The sequence below is a fragment of the Phalacrocorax aristotelis genome, chromosome Z, assembly GCF_949628215.1.
Source record: "Phalacrocorax aristotelis chromosome Z, bGulAri2.1, whole genome shotgun sequence".
In the NCBI taxonomy this organism is placed as follows: domain Eukaryota; kingdom Metazoa; phylum Chordata; class Aves; order Suliformes; family Phalacrocoracidae; genus Phalacrocorax; species Phalacrocorax aristotelis.
Window position 1 is genome coordinate 1,911,569 of NC_134311.1, and position 22,425 is coordinate 1,933,993.

Here is a 22,425-nt window from a genome sequence, read left to right on the forward strand (position 1 = left end):
AGAACTTCCTTTTCCTTGGTAGCTTCATGCACTGATCATCCTCTGGCTAAGATCCAAATCTTTGTATTTAAGTGCAAGGGCTGGTGTACAGACTTGCTGTTGACGTGCTAGGAAAGTCCAGCAATTTCTGTAACGCAGAAGTTAGCAGTTCTGTTCACACAGCTCATCTATAAAAAGGTGTTTTAAAAGTGTAGTCTCAGCTCAGTGAGTAGGAACCTATATATGTACATTTGCGACAACCTATGATTAATCCTTGATTTGTAATAGAGAGGATATTCTAGCCTTTCTACAAAATATTTGTTAAAAAGATATTAATTTCCAAACTTATTTTTCTAGAAGTTCTTGCATGGCAGTGTCTGCCCTTTTTTCTGTATGCTTAGGCTTATTTCTGATTTTTATATTCCATGTAAAAGTAATCACGAGAACTTTGTGGTGACTTTGCCTAACTAGGGTTTTGAAATATAAAGAGGCAGGAAGCAGAAATATGAGTATTGACTCCAGCTTTATAAGTAATTTTTTGAGTGTTTTCTCTTATTAGAACAAAAGCTGTCACTGTCTGCCTCTGTTACATCTTGGAAATTCCAAGGAGCAAGAGAAGCAAAAGTGACAGAGGCACTTTAATCTATTATTTAAGGAAATACATAATATCATATGTAGACTACACAAAGGGATGATGAACACTTGATAGAAATTCCTGATTGGTTGAAAGTTTCTAACAATCTAATTTTAATAGAGTGGGTCTGATGTAATGAATCAATCTGTGAGACACCCAGCCATTCCACTGTGAATGTAAACGCAGGGGATAGAAACGAAGCTAGCAGACATTTTTATATTTGCAGACACTAAAGAAATTGCAGCCAGATTAAAATAAATGCGTTGCTGTGTTTTCAAATCCAAATTTCAATTATCTTTTATCAGCCACATGTTTTAAATGGTTTACAGGGAAACATACACAATTCCTATCAGAGTTAGAATTTATGAGAAAGTTTGACAGACCTGGCAGTATTGAATTTCTCTTTCAGCAAAGACTGAAGAAGATCAACTTCTTAGAGTTCCTCAAGAACTCCTCTGTTTCAAAACAGGTGCTATCTCCCTCAGTTTTTATGCTTTCTTCAATTGCTCTACGTTGTCGTTTTCTCTGTGTGTGTGTGTGAAGACGTCAGGGAATGCAGTGACTCCCTGCGTCCACAGGGTAGGCAAGAAAATTCAAAAAAGGTGTGGAAACAGTTTCTGTCATTGGTAAGGCCAGAATATGGTTTCAGTCCTACTGTGAAATATTGGAAAGAGTAGCATTTTGTCATAGGATAATTCTTGCAGTTTTTTGAAGAGGATTGTTTGTTATTGTCACCTCTTCAGAAGAAATTGTCAGTTATAGCACCTAAAAAAATCACAAAACATAAATGCTATAAACAACTGCAAATATAGTCTTTGTACAAGTTTTCTGACCATTTTAATTGAAGCAAAACTTAAAAAATGTCTGCTATTTCATTATTTTGATAATTACCAGAAAATCATTGGATACTGGCTGATAAATTCTTTAAATGGACATCATCAATTAATTTTAATTCAAAGACTAACTAATTTGTTTGCGTTTGAATTCTTTAAGATGTCATTGTGTACCAGAAACTGCAGGGTATAATCAGAATGTCATGTATTTTTTACGAAGATGCATGTGGTTTTGAAAATGAAGGAGCCAGTTGAGTCCGTGGTTTCAGAGCAAGCTGAGGCAGATATCTGGGTAGAAAGTAGTTTTATTAAACGTTGCTACAGGGCACTTTGTCCTCGGAGCACTTGGGGAAGTCTCTGTAATTTGTTCAACAGAGTTGTAAAGTAGCTGTATGCTGTGAAGGAGTCAGGCCAGCGAGATGATTTGCTCAAGATTACTACATAAATTTGGTGTCAGAGCACGGTCAGGTGTTCTTGCTCTCCAACCAGTGTTTACAGCACTGGTCTATCCTTTCATCAGTCTGTTGGTGAACGTGATTTCAAGTAAAGATTTAATTTTGACAGACCTGTACAGGCGGTGTTAACAAGGTTCTTAAGCATGTGGTAGCGAACAGCTAGCAACCTGCTACGGAATCAACCTTCATGAGGAGGTGAAACTGATCTCATTTAACTGGGAAGACATTCCAGCGCAGATTTGATTAAAATTTCATGTATAGCGAATCTCTTTCAAAAGATTAGTGTAGTCTTCACGGAGGTTGTTTAATAGCTGGCAGTGACATATCTCTTCCTATGACAGACACACTCTCTTGATTAAATATATGCAAATTTATACATGCTTACCATGTTTATACATAAGTTGAGATTTCTTACTTCATTTGTTTGACACGTGCACAGTATGGATGTATAGTATAAGCACTTACAAAAGTCACGAGTTAATGGTGATGTCTAATAAGAAAATGTTTGCTATCTTCAGATCTGTGACCATTTTTTTTTTTTAAAAAAAGGGACAAAAGTAAGCCAACATGTAGTCTGTTTGCATAAGCTGCTTTGTCAGATACTCGTGGCACCCCTGGGTTTCACTGGAACTAACAGGGAGCTGCAAAGTAAGACAGGTGTTTAAAAAACCTTAAACACTCGGATAACAGTTTGCATCCATGTGGTTTCCTTTGCTGCATTGGTAGTTCTTTATGGGTCTGTCAGTTTCAATCAGCAGAGAGTACATGTGATCAGTATATCTGATAAACTTGTCAATGCCTTTTTAAAGCAGGATTCCCCAACCTATTCTATTCAACTCTCCTCCCCCCCTTCCCTTTTTCATCATTTCAAGTAGAATCTTGATAAGACAGATACGTCACAGGCAGCTGTGTATAGCTAGCTCAGGCTACAACTAATTTGTGCAGGAAAAAATTAAATCAGGAGGTAAATTATTTCATGATTGCTCATTCCCAACAGAGTTGGGCATCATTCTGAAGAAAATATCAAGTAATTGGTTTCAGGCCATGTCAGACACATGCAATTCCCTTCACTAATGGCTATGTGAGGTAGCACTAGGCCTCAGGGGTCACCAAAGAACCGAAAATAGCTTAGTGCCAGGCTCAGCAATAGAGAGACAGAGCACATAGGAAATGAAGTGGCAATAAGTGCAATCTATAGGGGAAATGTGCTTCACTTGGAGTTTAATATATTGGCTTAGAATCTGGCAGTAAGCCATGCAACAATTGTTTACCTTTTTGTCAGCATCTGCATCTGTTCTGTTCTGTAAACGGCACTTAACTTTCAGTCAGTAAATGCTGGAATCAATAACAACTGTTAAGGGATTTCCTTTCTTTTTTTTCATATTCCATAACAAATGCATGTTACAAACAATGTTTGCCTTAGATTAACAAGGAACAGACATTAACAGGGTCAAAGGGATTTGGTTGGGAACATTTTATAGCTTCTTGGGTTTGCAGTAATTGTATCTGTGTGATTTGAATGTATCTTGTAACCTATCCAAATTAAACTGTTAAAAAAATGCTAGCATGCAGTAATGAAGATGATTTTTTATAATTATCTTAAGTACTGTGTATAGAAAACTGCTGGCACTGTTTGTAATAATTTAGTTCTGCGTAATATTGTGTATTACATCTGCTGTGCAGAAATATTAAGTTGCCTCTTACAGTATGAGGAAATTAGTGATTATACCCAGCAATACTAATTATTTAAACCTAGCAGTTACATTAAAAAACATACACCAACATGCAGTTTGAGAAAACTGTGAGCAGATGCCCATAAAAATTGAATATATCATTACTAAACGCAAGTGAAAGAGTAATACAGTTTATATACAATCTCTGTTTAGGAGATAGTGTGCAGATGAATGCTGTCATAAATGCAAGATTGTTATAATAGTTATAGCATCACTTAAAAGTTAATATCACTGAGAGCTGAGGAATACATTATTGTTAATGGAATTTATGTGTGTAACTCCCTGTGCACTGCTTTGAAAATTTACCCCTTGAAATATCCCTGTACACAGTGACTATCAGTAGCTGAATTTCTGTTGCTTTATTAAGCTATTTCTTTTCAGATTTTCACAAAATGTTAGTTCCTTTTATGAAAAGGCTTTATTTTTTGTACACAGGTTGTAGTTAGATTTTTAGTATTACACTTTTTTCGATTTTTCTTCCTCGTATAGCTTTATTGCATGAAATCCCTGACATCGCTTTCTTGTGTCCCTTGTAGAACAATATTGTAGATCTATCTTATATGAAATTAAGCCTTATAAATGGGGGCAGGGGAATGATATTTAATGTATTGGGAAGGTATTTTATAGAAAAATTGATTAAAAGGGTTTTAAACCCTTGGTTCCTGCTGAGGGAGAAATCCCCACTGTAATCACTGAAGAAGACAGTCATCAGGTTGCTTTCCAAGGATTCCATCATGAGTCTCAGAAGCAGTTTAGCCATGTGGCTCTGTACCCTGAGCAGTAATGCTAATTAATCTGAGAGCAGCGCTGTCGTAGCGTAGCTATTCTTGAACATCCACGGCCAGCTAACCTATGATGCAGAGGTTTCTGCACCACACTTTACTGTGTCGCATCCCCGGATGGGTTGAAATGACCAGAATTAGCCATTCCGGTTTTTGAGATGTTGTGAATGCCACATTGTTTAAAACATACAACGTGCCACGCGTATGAAAAAAAAGAAAAAAAAAAATCACAAAAGTTGCATTAGAGTTATGGGATTCATTTACATGCATATTTTCTTATGCCTTTTGAGATTTTAAATGCTTCCAGGCTATAACCAAGGAAATTGGAAACACTTTATTTAATGGTTTCAATAGCTACAGCTTTGAGGAAAGTACCACTTTTGAAACTTGCTATAAAATTGCAAGTTAGCAGGTGTACACAGGTCATTTCAGTCTAGCACAGCCTTATTTCTCATGCTGCTTCATTTTTAGAGATGAGGGCAAATCTTTTTAAGTGGTAAGATAAAGGCAGATATCTTGCTACTGAATTTAAGTATTTAGGAGAAGCTCAGGTACTATGATCAGGAACTTTATTGAATATGTGTCTTTTGCTCTATGTTGCTTGAAAAAAATGCTTTAATTAACTTATTAGGTGGCTTAGAATTCATATGGATACTTCACAACTTCATGACTGGTGAAGTGAAATTCTCTCAAACCATCTTTTTTTATTCCTAAGAGTTCCCAAGCGGTCAAATTATTTTGCAGAAAATATCTTTATATACAAATACGTAAGAGAAGCCTGAGATTCACCATTCAAGACATATTGCATCCACACTGAATTTAACCTTGACATTTGAATGACATGCTGATTTTTTTTGTTAGAATTAATATTGAGTAGAATTAGCTCTACAAGGTATTTAATTTATCTTCTTAGAAGTTGAGGTATTAATTTAACTGCTAGTATTGCAAAGTTGTCCCTGATTTCACTAGTAGTCCCTATGTGTCTCTTTTTACTGAATTAATACTGTCTGTTTCACTAGACTATATCCTATATAGGCATATTTTTTAGTTGTTGATGTAGAAAAAATCCAAAAAGACTTAGACAAGGGCAACAAGGTGATAAAAAATGTACAACAGCTTCCATATAAGGGGAAATAATTCTTCAGTTTGAAAACAAAATTAAGATGGTAGGATATGATAGATGTCTATAAATTGAAGGGAGACATTATAAAAATGAACAGGTATCAACATTTGACTGATTCTTAAAACTGCTTGGCATCAGATGAAGCTAGAAGATGAAATACACAAGCTTACAAAATTACCTATTTGTTAACTCAGCGTAGGTAAAGTGCGGAACTTTGTTGCACAAAATATTATGGATGGTAAAAATTTGTGTGGAGTGAAAGGGTAGCAGGAGAAATTGGTGAAATAGAAACCCATTACAGATCATTAATATATGCCACATCTGTCTGTTTAAGCTGCCCAACTGCAAGTGGTCAAGAGCTACGTAATCGCTGAGGAAAAAAATACTGTGTGTGGTTTCCTTGTTGTGTTTTTATTTAGTCTTCCTCTCCCAGTCACTGTCCAAGCCCAGGATACTGGGATAAAAGACTCTAACTGAACCCAGTATAGCTACTCTTACAATATTATGCTCTTATGTTTATGGTACGTATAGACTCTCGTTTCTTACCCACCCCTATTTGAGGTGCTTGTAATTTTTTGAATTATATAAATTTTGCACTAACGTTTCTTATGATTAGTCTAAGTTAAAATCATTTTCTATTACTCTCTGTTCTCAGGATTTTATATTAAAAACTACAGAAAAGTTACCATTTACTTGTTTGGAGTGTTGTGTTTTTCATACTCCAAGAAAAGTGTTGAGTAATGCATTTTTATTGTTTGTTGGTAGAAAGAGTGGTTTGCCAGCTAGCTAAGTTAAAGTTGTTTTCAGTCTAGCATTTCAAGCGTAAGTTATAAGAATAAAGATAATGCAAGGCAGTGTGCTTATCTGCAGCGTAGAAGTCCTGAGGCCTTAGAATGCTATCAAAAGTCTAAATAAATACCTACCTGAATTTCATGTGTGTGTGTTTGTGTAACTTCATCTGCACGGAAACAAATGCCATTTTTGCTGTTTTCTGGTTGATCTTTTTTGTAAGTGTATCACTAAACCTGGTCATTGGAAATTACGAGTGCGTACATTTTGTAGGGTGTGTTTGCACTACAAGCTTATCTCGAATTCTCAACAGCTGAATCTAAATATTTACCGTTAACCAAATGTCATCATTTGTGCAATGAAACAGCACAACCTTATGTATGTTACTGATTCTTGACGGTTTCAGCAGAAATTTGTTTCTGAATGTTACCCAAGCTCTTTCTATCAAGGTTCTTTCATAATCTTTTCTGTATACCTCCTCCAATTGCAGGGGAATTTTCCAGTCTGAGGGAGCAGAGAGAAAAGCAAGAAACTGTGGGATGATTGTTGCAAGAATTTCAGGTTTTGAGTGATTCAGGAAATCAGCATAGGGGAAGACGACCCATAACCTGGGTTACAGTGGATCTTCTGTTCTGAATTATACAACAGCTGAGTAAACTTGTTTGGGTTTAGAACATTTGAAAATGCAAGTGAAGAATTTTTCTGTATGGATGGTAGAACTATTTTGGCTTGAATTTACCTCAGAACTTGGATTAATTGTATATTAAAGAATGCAAGACCCATGGTTTTTATGTTAAGATGGTGAAACACTTGTATGAGAATTTTGAGAACTAAATTAGTATTTAGGTTGCATAATAGGCAAGGATAGAACAGAAGCTTAGAGTATTTTGAAAGGCTTTCTAAAAAGAGTAGGTCAAACTTGATTTGTGCTTTATTATTGATGTACATTTATCATAACATTATCTTAACTTGGAGGATATGGGACCTGGAGTATTCTGCTTGCTTCATGTATTTTTACGTTTTTTACTACAAGGCCGCCTTTCCCCTCTCCCCCTCCCTCCCCCCAATGAATAGCTTTTATTACTTATGGTTGTGGCGTTGATACCTTCACTCAGGGTCTCTCCTCAGGTATGTGATACCTGCAGTGGCCATTTTATCCTTGGACTTGCCAGCATCTGAGGCTTTCCTGCTGCTTTGGAAAGGGCTATGCATTTGCCACTTCTCTGATGTCATGAGGCTTGGATGAGATCTGAACAACTATTTGAGATGTAGCGTAGGCCATCTCTAACCCGTAGTTTAGCAATATGGTTGATCTGCTAGGTCACACGCTCATTCCAACCTCCTGAAGACTAATAGTATTCTTCTGTCATACAACCAGCCAAATGCTCTCTGCTAAGATGGGTTGCTTCATTCTTCAACAAGTGTGACATGTCCTTCAGATCTTAGGAAAATTTCTTCAGCTTCAATCCATTCTCCTAAAGTGAAATCTGAAACCTGAAAATACGTGCCCCCACTTTCTCTGATGCTGTGTGACTGCATCAGCTGCTTTGGCACCAACATAGTCTGGCAAACCTTGCACAATTTGATAGACATTCAATATTAGTTTTACCTGGAGCTCCTTCTTCTATAAGCAAAGCTCTCTGGGAGTCACCTTGTTTGGGACAGCAGATGCTTGCTGCCTGTCATTTGTTGGTTGGGGTGGTAAATCAGCATGCCAGAGGAAATGAAGTACCCTTTATGCCCCCTTTGCCTCTGTGTCATAGGAAGTCAAAGAGTACAGATTTTCTAAATGTAGGGATGTTAAGAGGATGAAAGTTTTGAGGTTATTTGTTTGCTTCCTTTCAGTTTTGTGTAGTGAACCATCAAGGTTTACTTACTTGCTACAAATAAATGTGGTGCAGTTTCACTTTAATTCAAGTAAAACCTTTGTCTTCTCCACCTCTTCTCCCCGCTACACCCCAGAAGGGACCACGGTCTATATAGCAGAAGCCTAAAGTACTTTCTCTTCTCTTAGGAAAATAATTATGCTGTCCTTGGAGAAGCAGAAAGACAGTTTTTCAGAAATGACCTGTTCTTCTGTCGTTTTAGTCTAAAAAGTTAAGCTCTTTAAGGGCTATGCAGAAAAGGCCTGGGTGCACTAATGGGCCTTAACAGCCCTGACGAGCCTCTTCTGGGGCCCCCACCACAGTCTGCCCAAGATAACTTTGCCAGCCGAGGCCTGGGTCTTCAGCCCCTGCCTGAGCTGCATCATAGGCGTCCTGATGTCCATCTCCACCAGAGCCATGTCTACGGCTGACCATGGACGCTATTAATTCAGACTTCCTGTTTGAACTTGAACCTGCCTTATCACCATGATCCTGCCTAATTATCACTGAACCGTGCCTGACTCTTGGTTCCCCGCACCAGATCTGATCCTGACTTCAGGCTGTGAATTAACCTCAGGATGTGTCATCACCATGAACTCGGCTGATGATCTGGACCCTCGGTTGAAACCTGACTATCATCTCTGGGTCTGCCCTACTTACCTTGCTTAGGGACTGCAGGACAGGGCCCTGGCTGGCAAGGAACCTGTCCTGATGGCCATATTATCGTGCGCTACTCTGCCCCTCAGGGAGCAGCCAGCCTTTAGGGCTCCTTGACACTGTGCTTGCCTGGGATCTTTTTTGTTGTGCCTAAAGATAGCTCATTGTACTGGCTTAGGATTGTTCTGCTGGCACATTCGGCCTCCAGAGCAGTTCAGAAATCATCGGTATAGGCAATGGTTTTGTACAGCAGTGTTTTTGTGATTCTTGTTCTGCACGGAAGGAAGCCTAAGGCTATGTTCAGGAGCTCAGAACTTATTCTCTGTATTTGTTTTGCTCCTGACCTCATCTCTATTTGAGCAGTATTTGCAAAATCAGCTCATTAGTACATTGACAATGGCTATATGATCCTCTTTGCTTCTCTGTAGCCTCTGTGCCAGCCTTTCTGTCCCTTTTCAGAAATTCTCACTACCTTCTCACAAGGTAGTGCTTTAACAGGAGGTCAGCGTGTCCTGTTGTTAGGACACACTACGGAGGTCCTGTTGACGTATGCCTGTAGCTACAGATTCTGCTGCAGCTATTTCCTTGAACAAGGACTACATGAATTAAACTCAGACATGCAGAAAAAAATCAAATTTAGAATAATGATAGTAGCAAACTGCAGGTAGTTCAGGAAAGAAATTGGTTTGTGTCATGTCACTTGCTACATGCTTCCTTCTATTCTGCAATTAGACTGGAATGCCATCGCTAACTGTGATTCACAGCTAGCTGAGGTGAGCTTCGTATACTTGTGGTCACCCTGTGCACGGTCCTCAGTGCCCTGGCTAGGGTGCTGTCAACAGCTTTAGACCATTTGTGTCACAGAGGGATCTAGCTTTGCAAACGATGTCACCTGGGTAAATGAGTTAGGTGAATTCTGTGACCTAACACCGAAAGTCGTGATCCATTCATTAACTTTTTCAGTACTCTGTGAGTAGGGCTGATTTTCCTCCAGCCAGGTTCATGACACTAAGACTGGGTTGAACATGTAATATCACAGTGAAACCCCATGTCTGTTTCACATCTGTCCGCACGGTGGCCTGTAGTCTTCATGACAATCTTCTACAAGACTTGTAAATCTGTTTCCACATTTTCTGTATGTCATCACATTGGCTGCTTAACTGCTGTTACACGGTTCTTAAATATTGCTGTCCTGTGGCTGCCCAATCAGATCAGTGTCTGAGGAGAAATGCCTTTTCATCCCTCTCTGCTAAAAAATAGGCGATGAAGTGCTGGTTCAAGCAGCCTGGTCAGTGGTCTTCAAAGCTGAATGGTGCCATCAGTGTTCTGAAACCTGGCACTCTGGGTTGTATATAAGATCTTTCAATCAAACTTTGGAAACTCAGGTGTGTGCACACTGTTTGGTCGTCAGTCACTAAATAAGTGAGTTGTAACTTCTGTGAGAGACAATAAAACTGTGGACACAGAAATGATCATACATGAAAGGAAATTCACTTCTGGTCATTCCCCCTGTCCAATTCTTCCAAATTGCTGTGGATGAGCTAAGCAGAGTTGAGATTCAAGCTAACTTCTTCCAAAAGTTGCATTATCTGATAACATGCTTTTTATTATACAAATGCAGAAGAAACAGCACCAGTGTTACACATGAATTAGTCTGTGTCTGTGTTTCTCGCATGCTTATGCTTCTGCAGCTGTAGAGACTGCACTCTTCAGGAAGACCCATAGTTTCTGTGTGAGGAGAGGGAGATGGAACAGTGCCTTGCAGTGGTAGTTGTGGATAACTCAGGTGAGTAGTTCAAAGGTTACTGCCCCGAGTCAAGAACCTCAGAAAACTGAGCTGTGCAGAGCAACACATAACTTTATGTGAGCTGGGCAGGTCAGCCACTGGGCGCTGTTACTAGACCAGCACTTGTCCTTTCAAATACCTACTTCGTTATCGCCATGGGTTTGGTTGGTTGCCATGTTCAGCGATACAGCAGCGTGATTTCTGCTCATGGCTAATGTGAGAGTATGTGGCTCGACCCATCCATAGTGTTGTATCAAAAAGCTTGTGTAAATGAAGCACAAATATTTGTCACATCTGGATCTTTGGTATGCTTTCATGTGAAATGTAAGTCTCATTATATTTTCTTTATCACAACGGAGCCTAACAGAGGACAAGAGGAGAATTAAGAATGGGTTACCTGTAGCATACGGAGCTCTCTATAAATCCCATATAGGCATTTTTTTGTTTATTTAGTTGGTTCATTGTTTTTCTCCTCCCAGAGAGGTCTTCGCATCTGGGTTGTGTGATGCATCCCAACTTCAGGATAATCATCAACTTCCTAATGGCATGAAAAAAGAGGACTCTTTGAACTTACTATCTTTGGCTTCCAGCTGAAATGAGCTTTAAATGGTCATTGAAAGTAAAAACAAAAGTTTTTACTTTTTTTCTGAGTTCGGTAACGTCTTCTAATATTACTGCAGTATACCTTGGCTTCTAGACCCACTTCCTTTCAGTCTGATGAGGACAATATCACTTGGGGCAATCAAATAATTGGAACGTTTCTTTGTTCCTCAAGAGAGGGGGCAGGAGCATCACAAGGTTTCAAAATTATAGCAGATAGAACTAATGTTCCATTGATTTTTATGATGTGATTTGTGGTTCTTACATCTTGGATCTGTTATTTCTGGCTGTCTGCAGACTTGGGCAGTCATTTCATGTCAGTTAAAATCTGTTTATATTATCTAGTTTTTAGGTAAAGGAGAAAAATTCTCTGAATAGCAGAATGTCTTTTTTGGAAGTTCAAGACTTAAAATTGGAAATCCAGTGATAGAGATATTATTTATCTGTTACTTAGAGAGGAAAGGCACCAACAGAGGCCGTTAGGCATAACACCTTCTTTTGCCATTCTTAGAAATGCAAGGGAGTAGCGTGCCTACATCTGTTTGGAACTTTGAGGAAATTCAAATGTGGATGCAAACAGTTCAGTCGCTAAGGCTGCAAAGCTGGAATAGCAAATTAGGGAATTTGTATTGAGAGCTCAGCTCTGCTACTTGGATCTGTGTCTATTTAAAGTGATTTGTGAATACCTAAAAAAATTATCTATGAACTTTGAGGAAAAAGGGAAGTACTGAGTACTTCGGAATTGCAAAGGTAAGAGAGATTTGACACATAAAAGTATATTTCAATCAATTTCTATTTGTTTTCGTCTTTCAGAGCGTCCCTTTCAAATTACTCTGGCTCGCACTCAGACACTTTCCACATAAACTGTTCTGCTGATGTTACATCTGCAACAGAACTGCATAGGAATGTGGTATCAGCTCTCCACAATTTGCATAGAAGTGCAAATTTGTTACATTTAAAGAAGTTATAAAATTAAAATACTTAAAACCATGTGGTTTGGTAATACTGAATTGGAAACAGCTCACTCTTTTATAGCCTGACTGTGCTTAAATCAGAGTTCCCTCATTGATGTGACATGATTATATGTTATGATTACAAGTGTTAACCTTTCAAAATAAAATGTTCAGTTTCTTCTTTTCAATACCAAGTGCTTATAGGTATAATACTTGCTGATATTTGTTCACTGACAGTCTCACTTGTTTTCAAACCCCACATATTTAAAGTTGTGGAGTGTTAGATTGATGTTTCTTTTCACTCAAATGTCATATTCATCAACTGTATTGTGCTAGCAGATTGTTAAACAGACAAGGTGACTTGCAGAGTGACAGTGTAGTGATGTGATGTCCCAAACCATTAAAATATAGTAATGACGTGGGTTTTTTCCTTTTGTTCAGTCAGTTTTTGCAACACAGTGTTTTTTCTGTAAAACACGGGTGAGAAGGTTTCTGAGTAGATGTGTTGCTTGGAAAAAATCCTGATTAATGAATAACTAAACCTGGAATTCAGTTGTAACTTCCCAGTTAGTTGAGAAATACTAAAGATTTAGGAAGAACTCATGTAACGCTATTTTATAATGAAGAAAACGTATATTATGCTATGAAAAAAATGGAATTACTTGACATGTTATACTTTCTTACATATTCAGTCTCGCAGGATCATTTTCTTAGCAACAGTAAAAGGTATTTTATGATTTTACTTGAACAGCCTCCCAAGAATACCACAAAAAAGGAAGGAACTTCTGCTTAACACTGTATCAACTCAAATGTCTTTCTCAACTTACCAAACTCTTTTTACTAATGGAAGAAAAAATTGAAGAGCTCTCTGCAGAAATTCTGTTGGTGCCTTCATTTACGGAGAAGAATAAGAATATTCAAGGTAATGAAAGCTTTTCCTTATTTATTGGTTCTACTTTGTGCAATTTTATATGATTTTCAAAATTAATTACCAAATTTATGTCATTGCATTTTATAAACAAGTTTATTACCATATCCACTGAAAATCTTTTCAAAATATGCAGATTTACATTTGGGCGTAATGACTCAGGGAAAAGAACTGATAGTTGTGTGTAAAGATGTGATGTACAGTAGTTATTGATGGAGAATCATAATGAAAACTAACACTGTAACATAATATGCTCTATTGAATTATCTGTAAAATCCTGTGTGTCATGTAGGGAAAAACAGTACATGGACTCTGAATTCTTTGAAACTGTGACTGTTCCTGAACTTGTCCTTGAAAGCTGCCTTAATCAAGTGAGAAAAAGGCTGACTCGCACAACTAATTGATCCTAGAATACATGCAGCTAATGTTTTAGTATATAGTCCTGCTTTAACCTATAGTTCTCACAAGCACTTAGTAATATGTACTGTGTTTATTATCATTTTTATTTCACTGGCTTCAGTGGGTATTTATAGAAGTAGACTCTACACCAGAAACTAAACTGCTTCACGATCAAGTCTCAAGTCTGCGTTTGCTTTAGGTTCCAAGCTCACTCCCTTTTTCATGTAATGGCATTCATGTCATATGAGGAGAACCTGAAATCCCAAAAATTCAGGTGAATAACACCTTCCAGGTCACAGTATGTTCATAAATGTTCTTCTACTCTGCTGCTTCTGCCAGTAGGGAGATTCCAGGTCACCAGAGAGCAAGTGGTTTCAAGAGCTTTGATTATATTGCAGGAAAGGATCAGACCAGAAATGAGGCCAGGCTGCTCAGGGAGAGAGGATAGGTGGAGTCAAATACTCGCTATCTCTGTAGTCAAGCTGCAGGCAGAGAAGAATGGTGTTTTGGGAATGTGGTCTCAGAATGCTAAATTGATAAAAATAAAATAATAAAAAAAAAAAGATTAAGAGTTCTGAGGCACACACTTTGTTGATGGATTCTTCATCTGAAATACTGACACTCTGAAATAAAGAAATACAGGTTAACCTATATAGTTGTAGAATATACACCAAACCTCAAATAAAATTTCCATTCGGTTTCCACTTTTGCTATTGGTTTCAATGTATTTCTGTCTCCTTTAATCTCACAGCTTTACTAGTTCTCAAGAAGTGCTAAGCTATTACACACTGTTTTACATTTTATGGCCTTGATCCTACAAAGAGATGTTACAGTAAACTTCTCATAGGGGTAATGTGGAGGATAGGATATACATTAGGTAAGGGTAATTTTGAGTGTTCTTTTTAGTTATATATTCTGTGATAAAATATAACAAAATTTAAAAACTCTCAAATGGGAAATTTGTTTGACATGTTTAACTAGCTACACTCTAAGGCATGTGATCTCCAGTAATTCAGAGACCTTAATGATTCCAATATTAACCAGAAATATTTTACTTTCCAGGAAGTGTATTTAGGGCTCTCTTCTGCAAGCATTTCTCCAAGCTTAATTACATCCAGAACTGTTCCTCAGAAGTGTGTTAAGCCTTCTTTTTTGAGGAATATTCTTTTAGACTAATTGTGTCTATAGCAAGTAGGTTCTTACATGGTAACTCTACTTAATCAAACCTGAATGTGGAATATTGCTAGATCTTGTTGTAGGATGCAGTCCTCTGGGTACAAGGCATGCTCCAAAGAAAACATAAAATTGCTTTTACCCTGAAACACAGGTGAAGGTAAATCTTTTACAGGTGGTGCTAGTGAAGCCATCAGACATACCTTTTGTTTTTAGTGTTGCGGTTCTGATCAGGTGGTTTTAGTCAAAAACTTTGCCCAGTTATAGTAGTTTCTGGAGAATACGTGAAGAGAAGACATGGCCAGATAAATTTTTTTCAAAAGTCTGGCTAGAAGAAGGGTTTGTTGGTGTTATTTTCACTTCATATTGTCAGAAATCTCAGTTGTAGTGATGAAGTGAAAGATGATTTGATATGGGAGAATGAGAGCTATGTTCCCAGTAGTTCCAGGTTCTGTGAAGTACCAAAAGGGATTTAAGATTTTCTCATTTAATGTTCTATATTGGTCTGATAATCTTATTTTTTTTCACTGATGAAGGCAGAGTTTTTATAAGGATTTATTAGAATCCTTGCTTTATTTTCATCAGAAAACATTATAATATGTGACTAGAAAATATAATGGCCATCTCCTGTGCTTATTTAGAAGCATTCTTACTAGAAATTATGTTTAATTTAACAGACTATAGAGTGCAGCTCTGTCCAAAGCAGCTTTAAATTAGCTGAGGTACCAGTATCAGGTTCAGAGTGCAGCGCAGCTTGCAGAACCAGCCTAAGAAGCAGAGCAAATTAGCCCAGATTGAACCATGCACTGCTGTTGCCTGACAGTTACCCGTACTCTTTCTCACTGGTTTAAAGCTAGGTCGGGTGTATCCAAACTACCCTGCAGTCACTGCAGTGTAGGCATATCTGAAGTATCGGTCCTCTGCAGGTAGTACTGCTGGTAAATTAAGGGAAGCTGGCCAATTCATAAAAGGTAGGCTAATATCCAAGTGAGCTAAAGTTTCCCTAGGCATCACATAGATTGGAACCTTGCACTTGCTTCCTTTTCTTTTTGGTTGCTTTTAGCATTCACGGGAGCCTTTTTATCTATGTAACTCATGCAGAGATGCAACAAAAATAATGTTTTTTCATGTGCTTGTGTCAAATGTTGCGTTTATGTGTATAGCTGTTTCAATGGCAGTTTTAGTTGATTTTTGTTCAGCATATCCCATAGTACTTCAATCTTGATATATAGAACATGTATAAAGTTCCGTCAGAAGCGAAGTAGTTCTTTGGATGGTTCCTCTTTTTAAATTTTTTTTTTTGTCCCAAAGATGGCATCTGAGTTTTATCTAAACCAGACGGTTTCTTGGCCCTCATTTTTCCCTAAACCCAGCGATGACAAAGAGCAATGGCTGCATAAATTGGATGTAAGAAGAACACTTAGGGTTTATCACAGAAGAATCAAAGATTTCATATCTTCTGACAGATTGTTTGTACTCTTAGGGGGTCTTAAGAGGGGTCAAATGGCTTCTAAGAGTTCCTTAGCTAGATGGTTAAGGGATTGTATTAGGGAGGCGTATGTAGTTAAGGGTAAAGAGGCTCCCAGGGTTTGTAAAGCTCATTACACTAGGACTATAGCTGCTTCTTGGGCGGAGAGGTCGAAGGCTTCCACATTGGAAATTTGCAAGGTGGCCACCTGGGCTTCTCTTCATACTTTTTCATAGCATTATCTCTTGGATGTAGTCTCTTCTGCGGATTCTGCTTTTGGTAGGAGGTTGCTTGTGAACCAAAAAAAGAACAGTGAAGAAAAGAAAGACACGTAGTTCACAGTTCTAGCTGGCAACAAGACAAGTTTCTTTGCAGTGTGCACAATGGAATCCTATGAAGACCAATTTAGGTGGTTGAAAATAGATGTTAGAGGGAAGTACTGCCTACCAGTGTTCTCTGATGGTAACCCCATGGCAGACAATAGCACCAAAGGAAACAGTGAACCAGAGTGAACTCTGTAGGGAGATGGATGTAGAGAGGTTTTTTAGGTGATACGGATAGTTCTCTGAGTTCAGTTTGAGAGTTCTGTATCCGGCATCTTCTGAAATATAGTCAGAATCCTCATTTTCCCAAATTGTTATGCATAGGTTGAAAAAAAATTCTGTGAATTGAATTTTCCACTCTAACTTCTTTTCACTATTCTCCATCCAGTCCTCCTGATTTTATTTTTTGACTTTCCTTTACCAGGCCTAACTTAGCATGTGTTCCTCATGAGCAGTATGTACATGCCAAGTTTTGTGCCTGATTTCAAATTATATTCGTGTTATCTAAGCACAACTTTAAAAGGTAGTATAAATGCACATTTTATCTACTAGCAATGTAGTGCTCAACTTTTCTCCTAAACAAAATAAAAGGAGAAAATCATGAAAAGTTCTTGGACAAATAAATGATGATGTGGTTTTGTTCCATCCCTGAACTTTAGTGTGGCTTCTGGACAAGACTGCTACTTTACCTTTCTGAGGAAATATATCCATATTTTTCTAACATTTACAGGGCACTTACTCTAAGCGTTGCATAACTTTGCTTTGTTCCACTACAAGCAAGAGGTTTCAGAAAATTAAAGGAGTAATGACCTTCTATTTTTAGTTGGCTAGACATTTAACCCTTTCTTCTGCAGGTATCTTGTCATGCCTAGTGTGATGAGATAGTCTACTTCTCTATTCATATTCTCTTGAAATCCCTGACATGTTCTGACATACCTAGTACGTGCAGCATCACAGGGGTTGTTCTCTTTGAAGGAATCTGGAACATTCAGCAGCAGTCAAGGGTTAAGCAGGAGATTTTGGTTTAGAGTCCTACCAAATTGCATTCTCTTCCCTTCTTTAAGATACATTTCTCTTCCCTCTGGCTTTTCAGAAGCCTCTTGTTGAGACTTTTAAAAAATCAGAAACATCTAACGTACTTTCATCTGTCTCTCACTTTTTTTTTTCCATTCCAGTGAGAAAGGTGAACTTTGGACAGATCAGATAATGAGTACCAAGGAAAGCTTTTTCCAGTGGAGCTCTTTGAAAACACTGTGGGCAAAGTTGTCAAGCCCTTAGGTTTACAAGCTTTGCCTCAGGGGACTGGGAAGATTTGCAAAGGTCTTTCCTTCACAGCATAAGAAGAAATCCTTTACCCTATATCCGTTTCTGGAAAGTGTAATTAAGGGAGCATGGAATAAAATTTGAGGTGCATCCTCTTCATGGATTTTGAAGTTGTGAAGATTCAAGAAAGAAGGGTGTGATTTTTGCTTTGATCTCAAATCAGGGTGTTCAAGAACCTTCTTTAAGAAATGTATAGCTTCAGAAGATCAATACAAAGTGAAGATGGGATTTACACTAGTAGGGAGTTTGGTTTCAGATGTACGTTTTCTGTATTTGTGTTATTACAGTTCACTCAGCATAGTCCAACAAATAAAAAGTCCATTACTGAAGATAGAAAGCAGAAGCTTTATAAATCTACAGCTAGCCAAATATTTTTTTTGTTTCTTCTGCTTATTTGTATTTGTGGTGGAGTGGTATTTCCATTTCTGCAAGGTGTATTATTTCCAGTGCAGTTTCCATAAAAGTTCTGGCCGAGCTGGCTGAATCCAACGAGAAAGCCACTTTGATGGCACTGTTACTTACCTTATTCACAGTTAGTGAACGCTCATACAAAAGCTTTCCTTGGTGCTTTGCTATTCTCTGCTGCAGGCAAGATGATGTCACAGTGACTGTTCATATGACCCTAAAAGCTATGAAAAAAAAAGGAAAGCTGTGGAATTCTGTAGAAAAAAATCATTTAATACAACTCCTTAAGGAAGAAAAAGAATTATATTAAAAATGCAAGAGGTCTCTCTGTCATCTTTACAAAATCAGAAAAATACAGAACTGGAGAAAGAATTAAATACATTGAAGACAAAGAAGACATAGGCAAAAAAAATTGCTTTAAAGAGAAGAATAATCCCAGACAAATTTTGATACACCTAAGAAAAGTTGGCTGAAGAGTTTTGATTTTAAGTGCAGCACTTGATATATTCTTGTTTTGAATATTTACTGTCAAACTGATTCAAGCTGCCTGGCTGGTAAGTTGTAGGAAGTACACAAACTGAGCAGTGTACCAGGTTTGTAGAACAAAAGTTTAAAGCAAGGATTTCTGATTAATCCAATCTTCCCTAATTACCAAGAACGGTGGAGGTGTAGGATATGCTTTGTGAAGGGAGCAAATATGAAAAACTGAGAGGTTTTCCTTCCGCCTCTTTCTTCTTTCATGACATTCGCTTCTTTCTGCTGTCTTTCTGCAAATTCTCTCCTCTAAGCAGCCATGTGAGAAGGTTTGCATAGATTTCTGCCTATCTTTGCAAACAGTGTTGGAGGTTTGGAACCTGGGAGGAGAGAGAAGTCAAAGAATTTGTGTAGAAAACTGTGGCTGTCTAGGTAGGGATGCTTCCCCCGTCCCAGTGCCCGCCTTCCTGTCTGCAATGGCAAACCAAAAAATGGTTTGAGCTGAGGAGCTTTACTACAGCAGCTGTACCAGTCTGTTGAATAAAGCTGCACTTTTATTTCCCAGGGGAGTTTGCTGATTAGGGCAAGACAGTCAGAAGGCAAATGAAGAAGTAGGAGGACAGGAAGGGGGTAATTTGAAGTGTCTCTCTGTGGAAACAACATTTGAGAGGAAGGCGGTGGTAGCACCTGAAGTGCAGAGGCTTTGGGGGGGCTGTGGCTATGTGCAGTGATCAGTGAAAAGCATGAAGGGAGCCCTTGCTAGCTGGAGTTTGAATTGAAGAAGATGAAGGCCAACTTTACCTAGATGAGATTTGGGAAAAGCAAAAATTCCGGAAACCAAAGGAACTCAGTAAAAGATAGGAGGCTTGACCTTGGGCCTTCTTTGGGAAGACTAGAAAACATTTCCTATGTATGTGAGCCTGCATGCACATAGGTAGGTGTATATGAATTTGGGGCAAGAGTGCCCAGGCTGTTAGTTAGAAAAGGAGGTGGGAAGATCTAGTAGAACCTGTTAATTTAAAAATGAAGGAACCTTTAAAATGGCTGATGCTGGCAGAAGCATCATTTGGCTCTTTGCCTCTGGTCCTGGAGACAGAAATCTACACTCAGCTAGATACTCATTATTAGGCTGGGTTTTATTTTTTCATTCCAGAGTAATTTCTAAAGAAAACCATAGGAAACTTCATCATAAAATACATTAAAACATATTGAAAAAATCAGTAAGTTTATGGTGCTGTCTGTAACATGTGTTGAATGGTCACAGATCTAGAAGACCTGGTTAGTCTCTTCTGGTTTTACATTCTACCATTTTATCTTTCATTTTTCCCAGCTCAAATCTGGTTTTCCCTGATGTCTTTTGAAAATGCAAAGGAAAACAGTGATTGGGAAAAAGCCCACAAAAACCTTGAAGCTTTAGAGTGCTGTATAGGTGTATGAAAAGCAGAGTCTTCATTTTCAGAGGATAAATTGTTTAGGGGAAAGATAAAGTCCACTTTGGGTAAATGAAATCCTATGTATGTGCAAATGCTGCATATTTCATAGAAGGAGAGAAGCTCTTTAAACCTTGGCCGTGTGTACCACCAGTAGCTTCAGGTGACTGAAGACCTGTAAGTTTATGCTTAGAAGATAATCTTTAACAATGCTTGACAGCACCCAAATATTTAAAACTTGGTTTTAATTTCACACGTGATACATTAAATTAGGAGTATCTGCACCTGTGTTGTTTTCCAACTCTATGCTAGAAGACAAATTTTTATAATACCATATTGTTCGGTTTTATTCTCATATTCCTTTTGAAACATAGACTCACAGAATTGCAGAACGGCTGAGGTTGGAAGGGACCTTTGGAGGTCATCTGGTCCGACACTCATGCTCAAGCAGGGCCATGTACAGTCAGTTGCCCAGCGTCATGTCCAGACAGCTTTTGAGTATCTCCAAGGACAGAGACTCCATAGCCTCTCTCTACAACCTGTTCCAGTGCTCAGTCACCCTCACAAGAACAATGTGTTTCCTGATGTTCAGAGGGAACCTCCTGTGTTTCCGTCTGTGTCCGTTGCCTCTTGTCCAGCCACTGGGCACTGCTGAGAAGAGCCTGGCTCTATCCTCTTTGCACCCTCCCTTCAGGTATTTATACACGTTAATGAGATCCCCCTGAGCCTTCTCCTCTCTGGACTGAAGAGCCACAGTACTTTCAGCCTCTCCTGATATTTAGGATGCTCCAGTCCCTTAACCAACTTCATGGTCCTTTGTTGGACACTCTCCAGTATGACTTTGTCTCTCTTGTACTGAGTAGCCCAGAACTGGACACAGTACTCCACGTGTGGCCTCACCGGTGCTGAGTAGAGGGGAACGATCACCTCTCTTGACCTGCTGGCAATGCAGCCCAGCATACCGTTAGCCTTCTTTGCAGCAAGGGCACATTGCTGGCTCATGGTCGACTTGGTGTCCACCTGGATCCCCCAATACTTTCCAGTAAAGCTGCTGTTCAGCTGGGTGGCTGCCAGCATATATTGGTACGTCAGGTTGTTCCTCCCCAGGTGCAGCACTTTGCACTTCTTGTTGAACGCTTGTGTGCCCATTTCTCCAGCCTGTTGAGGTCCCTCTGGATGGCAGCATGGCCCTCTGGTATATCAGCCGCTACTCTCAGTTTGGTGTCATATGCAAACTTGCTGAGGGCACACTCTGCCCCATCATCCAGATCATTAATGAAGGTGTTAAACAGGACTGGACCAGTACTGTTCCCTCAGATAGATCACTAGTTACTGGCCTCCATCTAGACTTTGTGCCATTGATCACCTTGCTCTGGGCCTCGCTATTCAGCCAGTTTTCAACCCACCTCACTGTCCACCTATCCAGCCTATACATCAAGAGCTTGTCTACAGCTTGTCCCGTAAAAGGATCTTGTGGAAGACAATGGCAAAGGCCTTTCTGAAGTCTAGGTAGACAATATCCACTGGTCTTAGTCTACCTGGTCAGTCACTTCTTCACAGAAGTTTCTCAAGTTGGTCAAGCACTACTTCCTCTTGGTGAAGCCATGCTGAGTACTGCTGATGATTTTTTTGTCCATAATGTACCTGGAAATGGTTTCCAGGATTAGCTGCTCTGTCACTTTTTCAGGGACTGAGGGGAGGTTGACTGGCCTGTGATTCCCTGATTCCTCCTGCTTGCCCTTCTTGAAGACAGGAATGACATTTGCTTTGCTCCAGTCTTTGGACACTTCTCCCAGTTGCCATGATTCATCAAATATTATTGACAGTGGCCTTGCAATGACATCTTCCAGCTCCCTCAGCACTCATGGGTACATCCCATCAGGGCCCATGGACTTATCTATGTCCTGTCTGCTTAAGTATTCCCAGATCTGATCCTCTTCCACCGAGGGTACATCTTCCTTGCTCCAACCTTACCCCCTGGTCTCTGGGACCTGGGATTTAGGAAGGCTGGTCTTGCTGGTAAAGACTGAGGCAAAGAAGGCATTCAGTACTTCAGCCTTTTCCACTGTCTGTGCAACCACGTCCCCCATCTTGTTAAGCAATGGGCCCACATTTTCCCTAGACTTCCATTTGTCACCTGTGCACATGTAGAAGTCCTTTTTGTTGTCTCTGACATCCCTGGCTGGATTTAGTTGCATTTGGGCGTTAGCTTTCCTACCTTCACCCCTGGATGTTCAGACATTGTTTCTGTGTTCCTCCCATGTTACCTGTTCTTGCTCCCACCCTCTGTTGGCTTCTTCTTGTGTTTGAGTT

General features: G+C 39.1%; 1 protein-coding gene across 4 annotated transcripts in view; it reads left to right on the top strand.

The window, feature by feature from the left end:
- Positions 1-22,425, top strand: part of KIAA0825 (KIAA0825 ortholog) — a 243,686-nt gene that overhangs the window by 60,358 nt on the left and 160,903 nt on the right. For all 4 annotated transcript variants that reach the window (XM_075079976.1, XM_075079979.1, XM_075079977.1 and 1 more), the window contains one exon: positions 12,941-13,111. In XM_075079976.1, the coding sequence (XP_074936077.1) occupies positions 12,941-13,111 (171 nt within the window). The remainder of the gene's footprint in view (positions 1-12,940; positions 13,112-22,425) is intronic.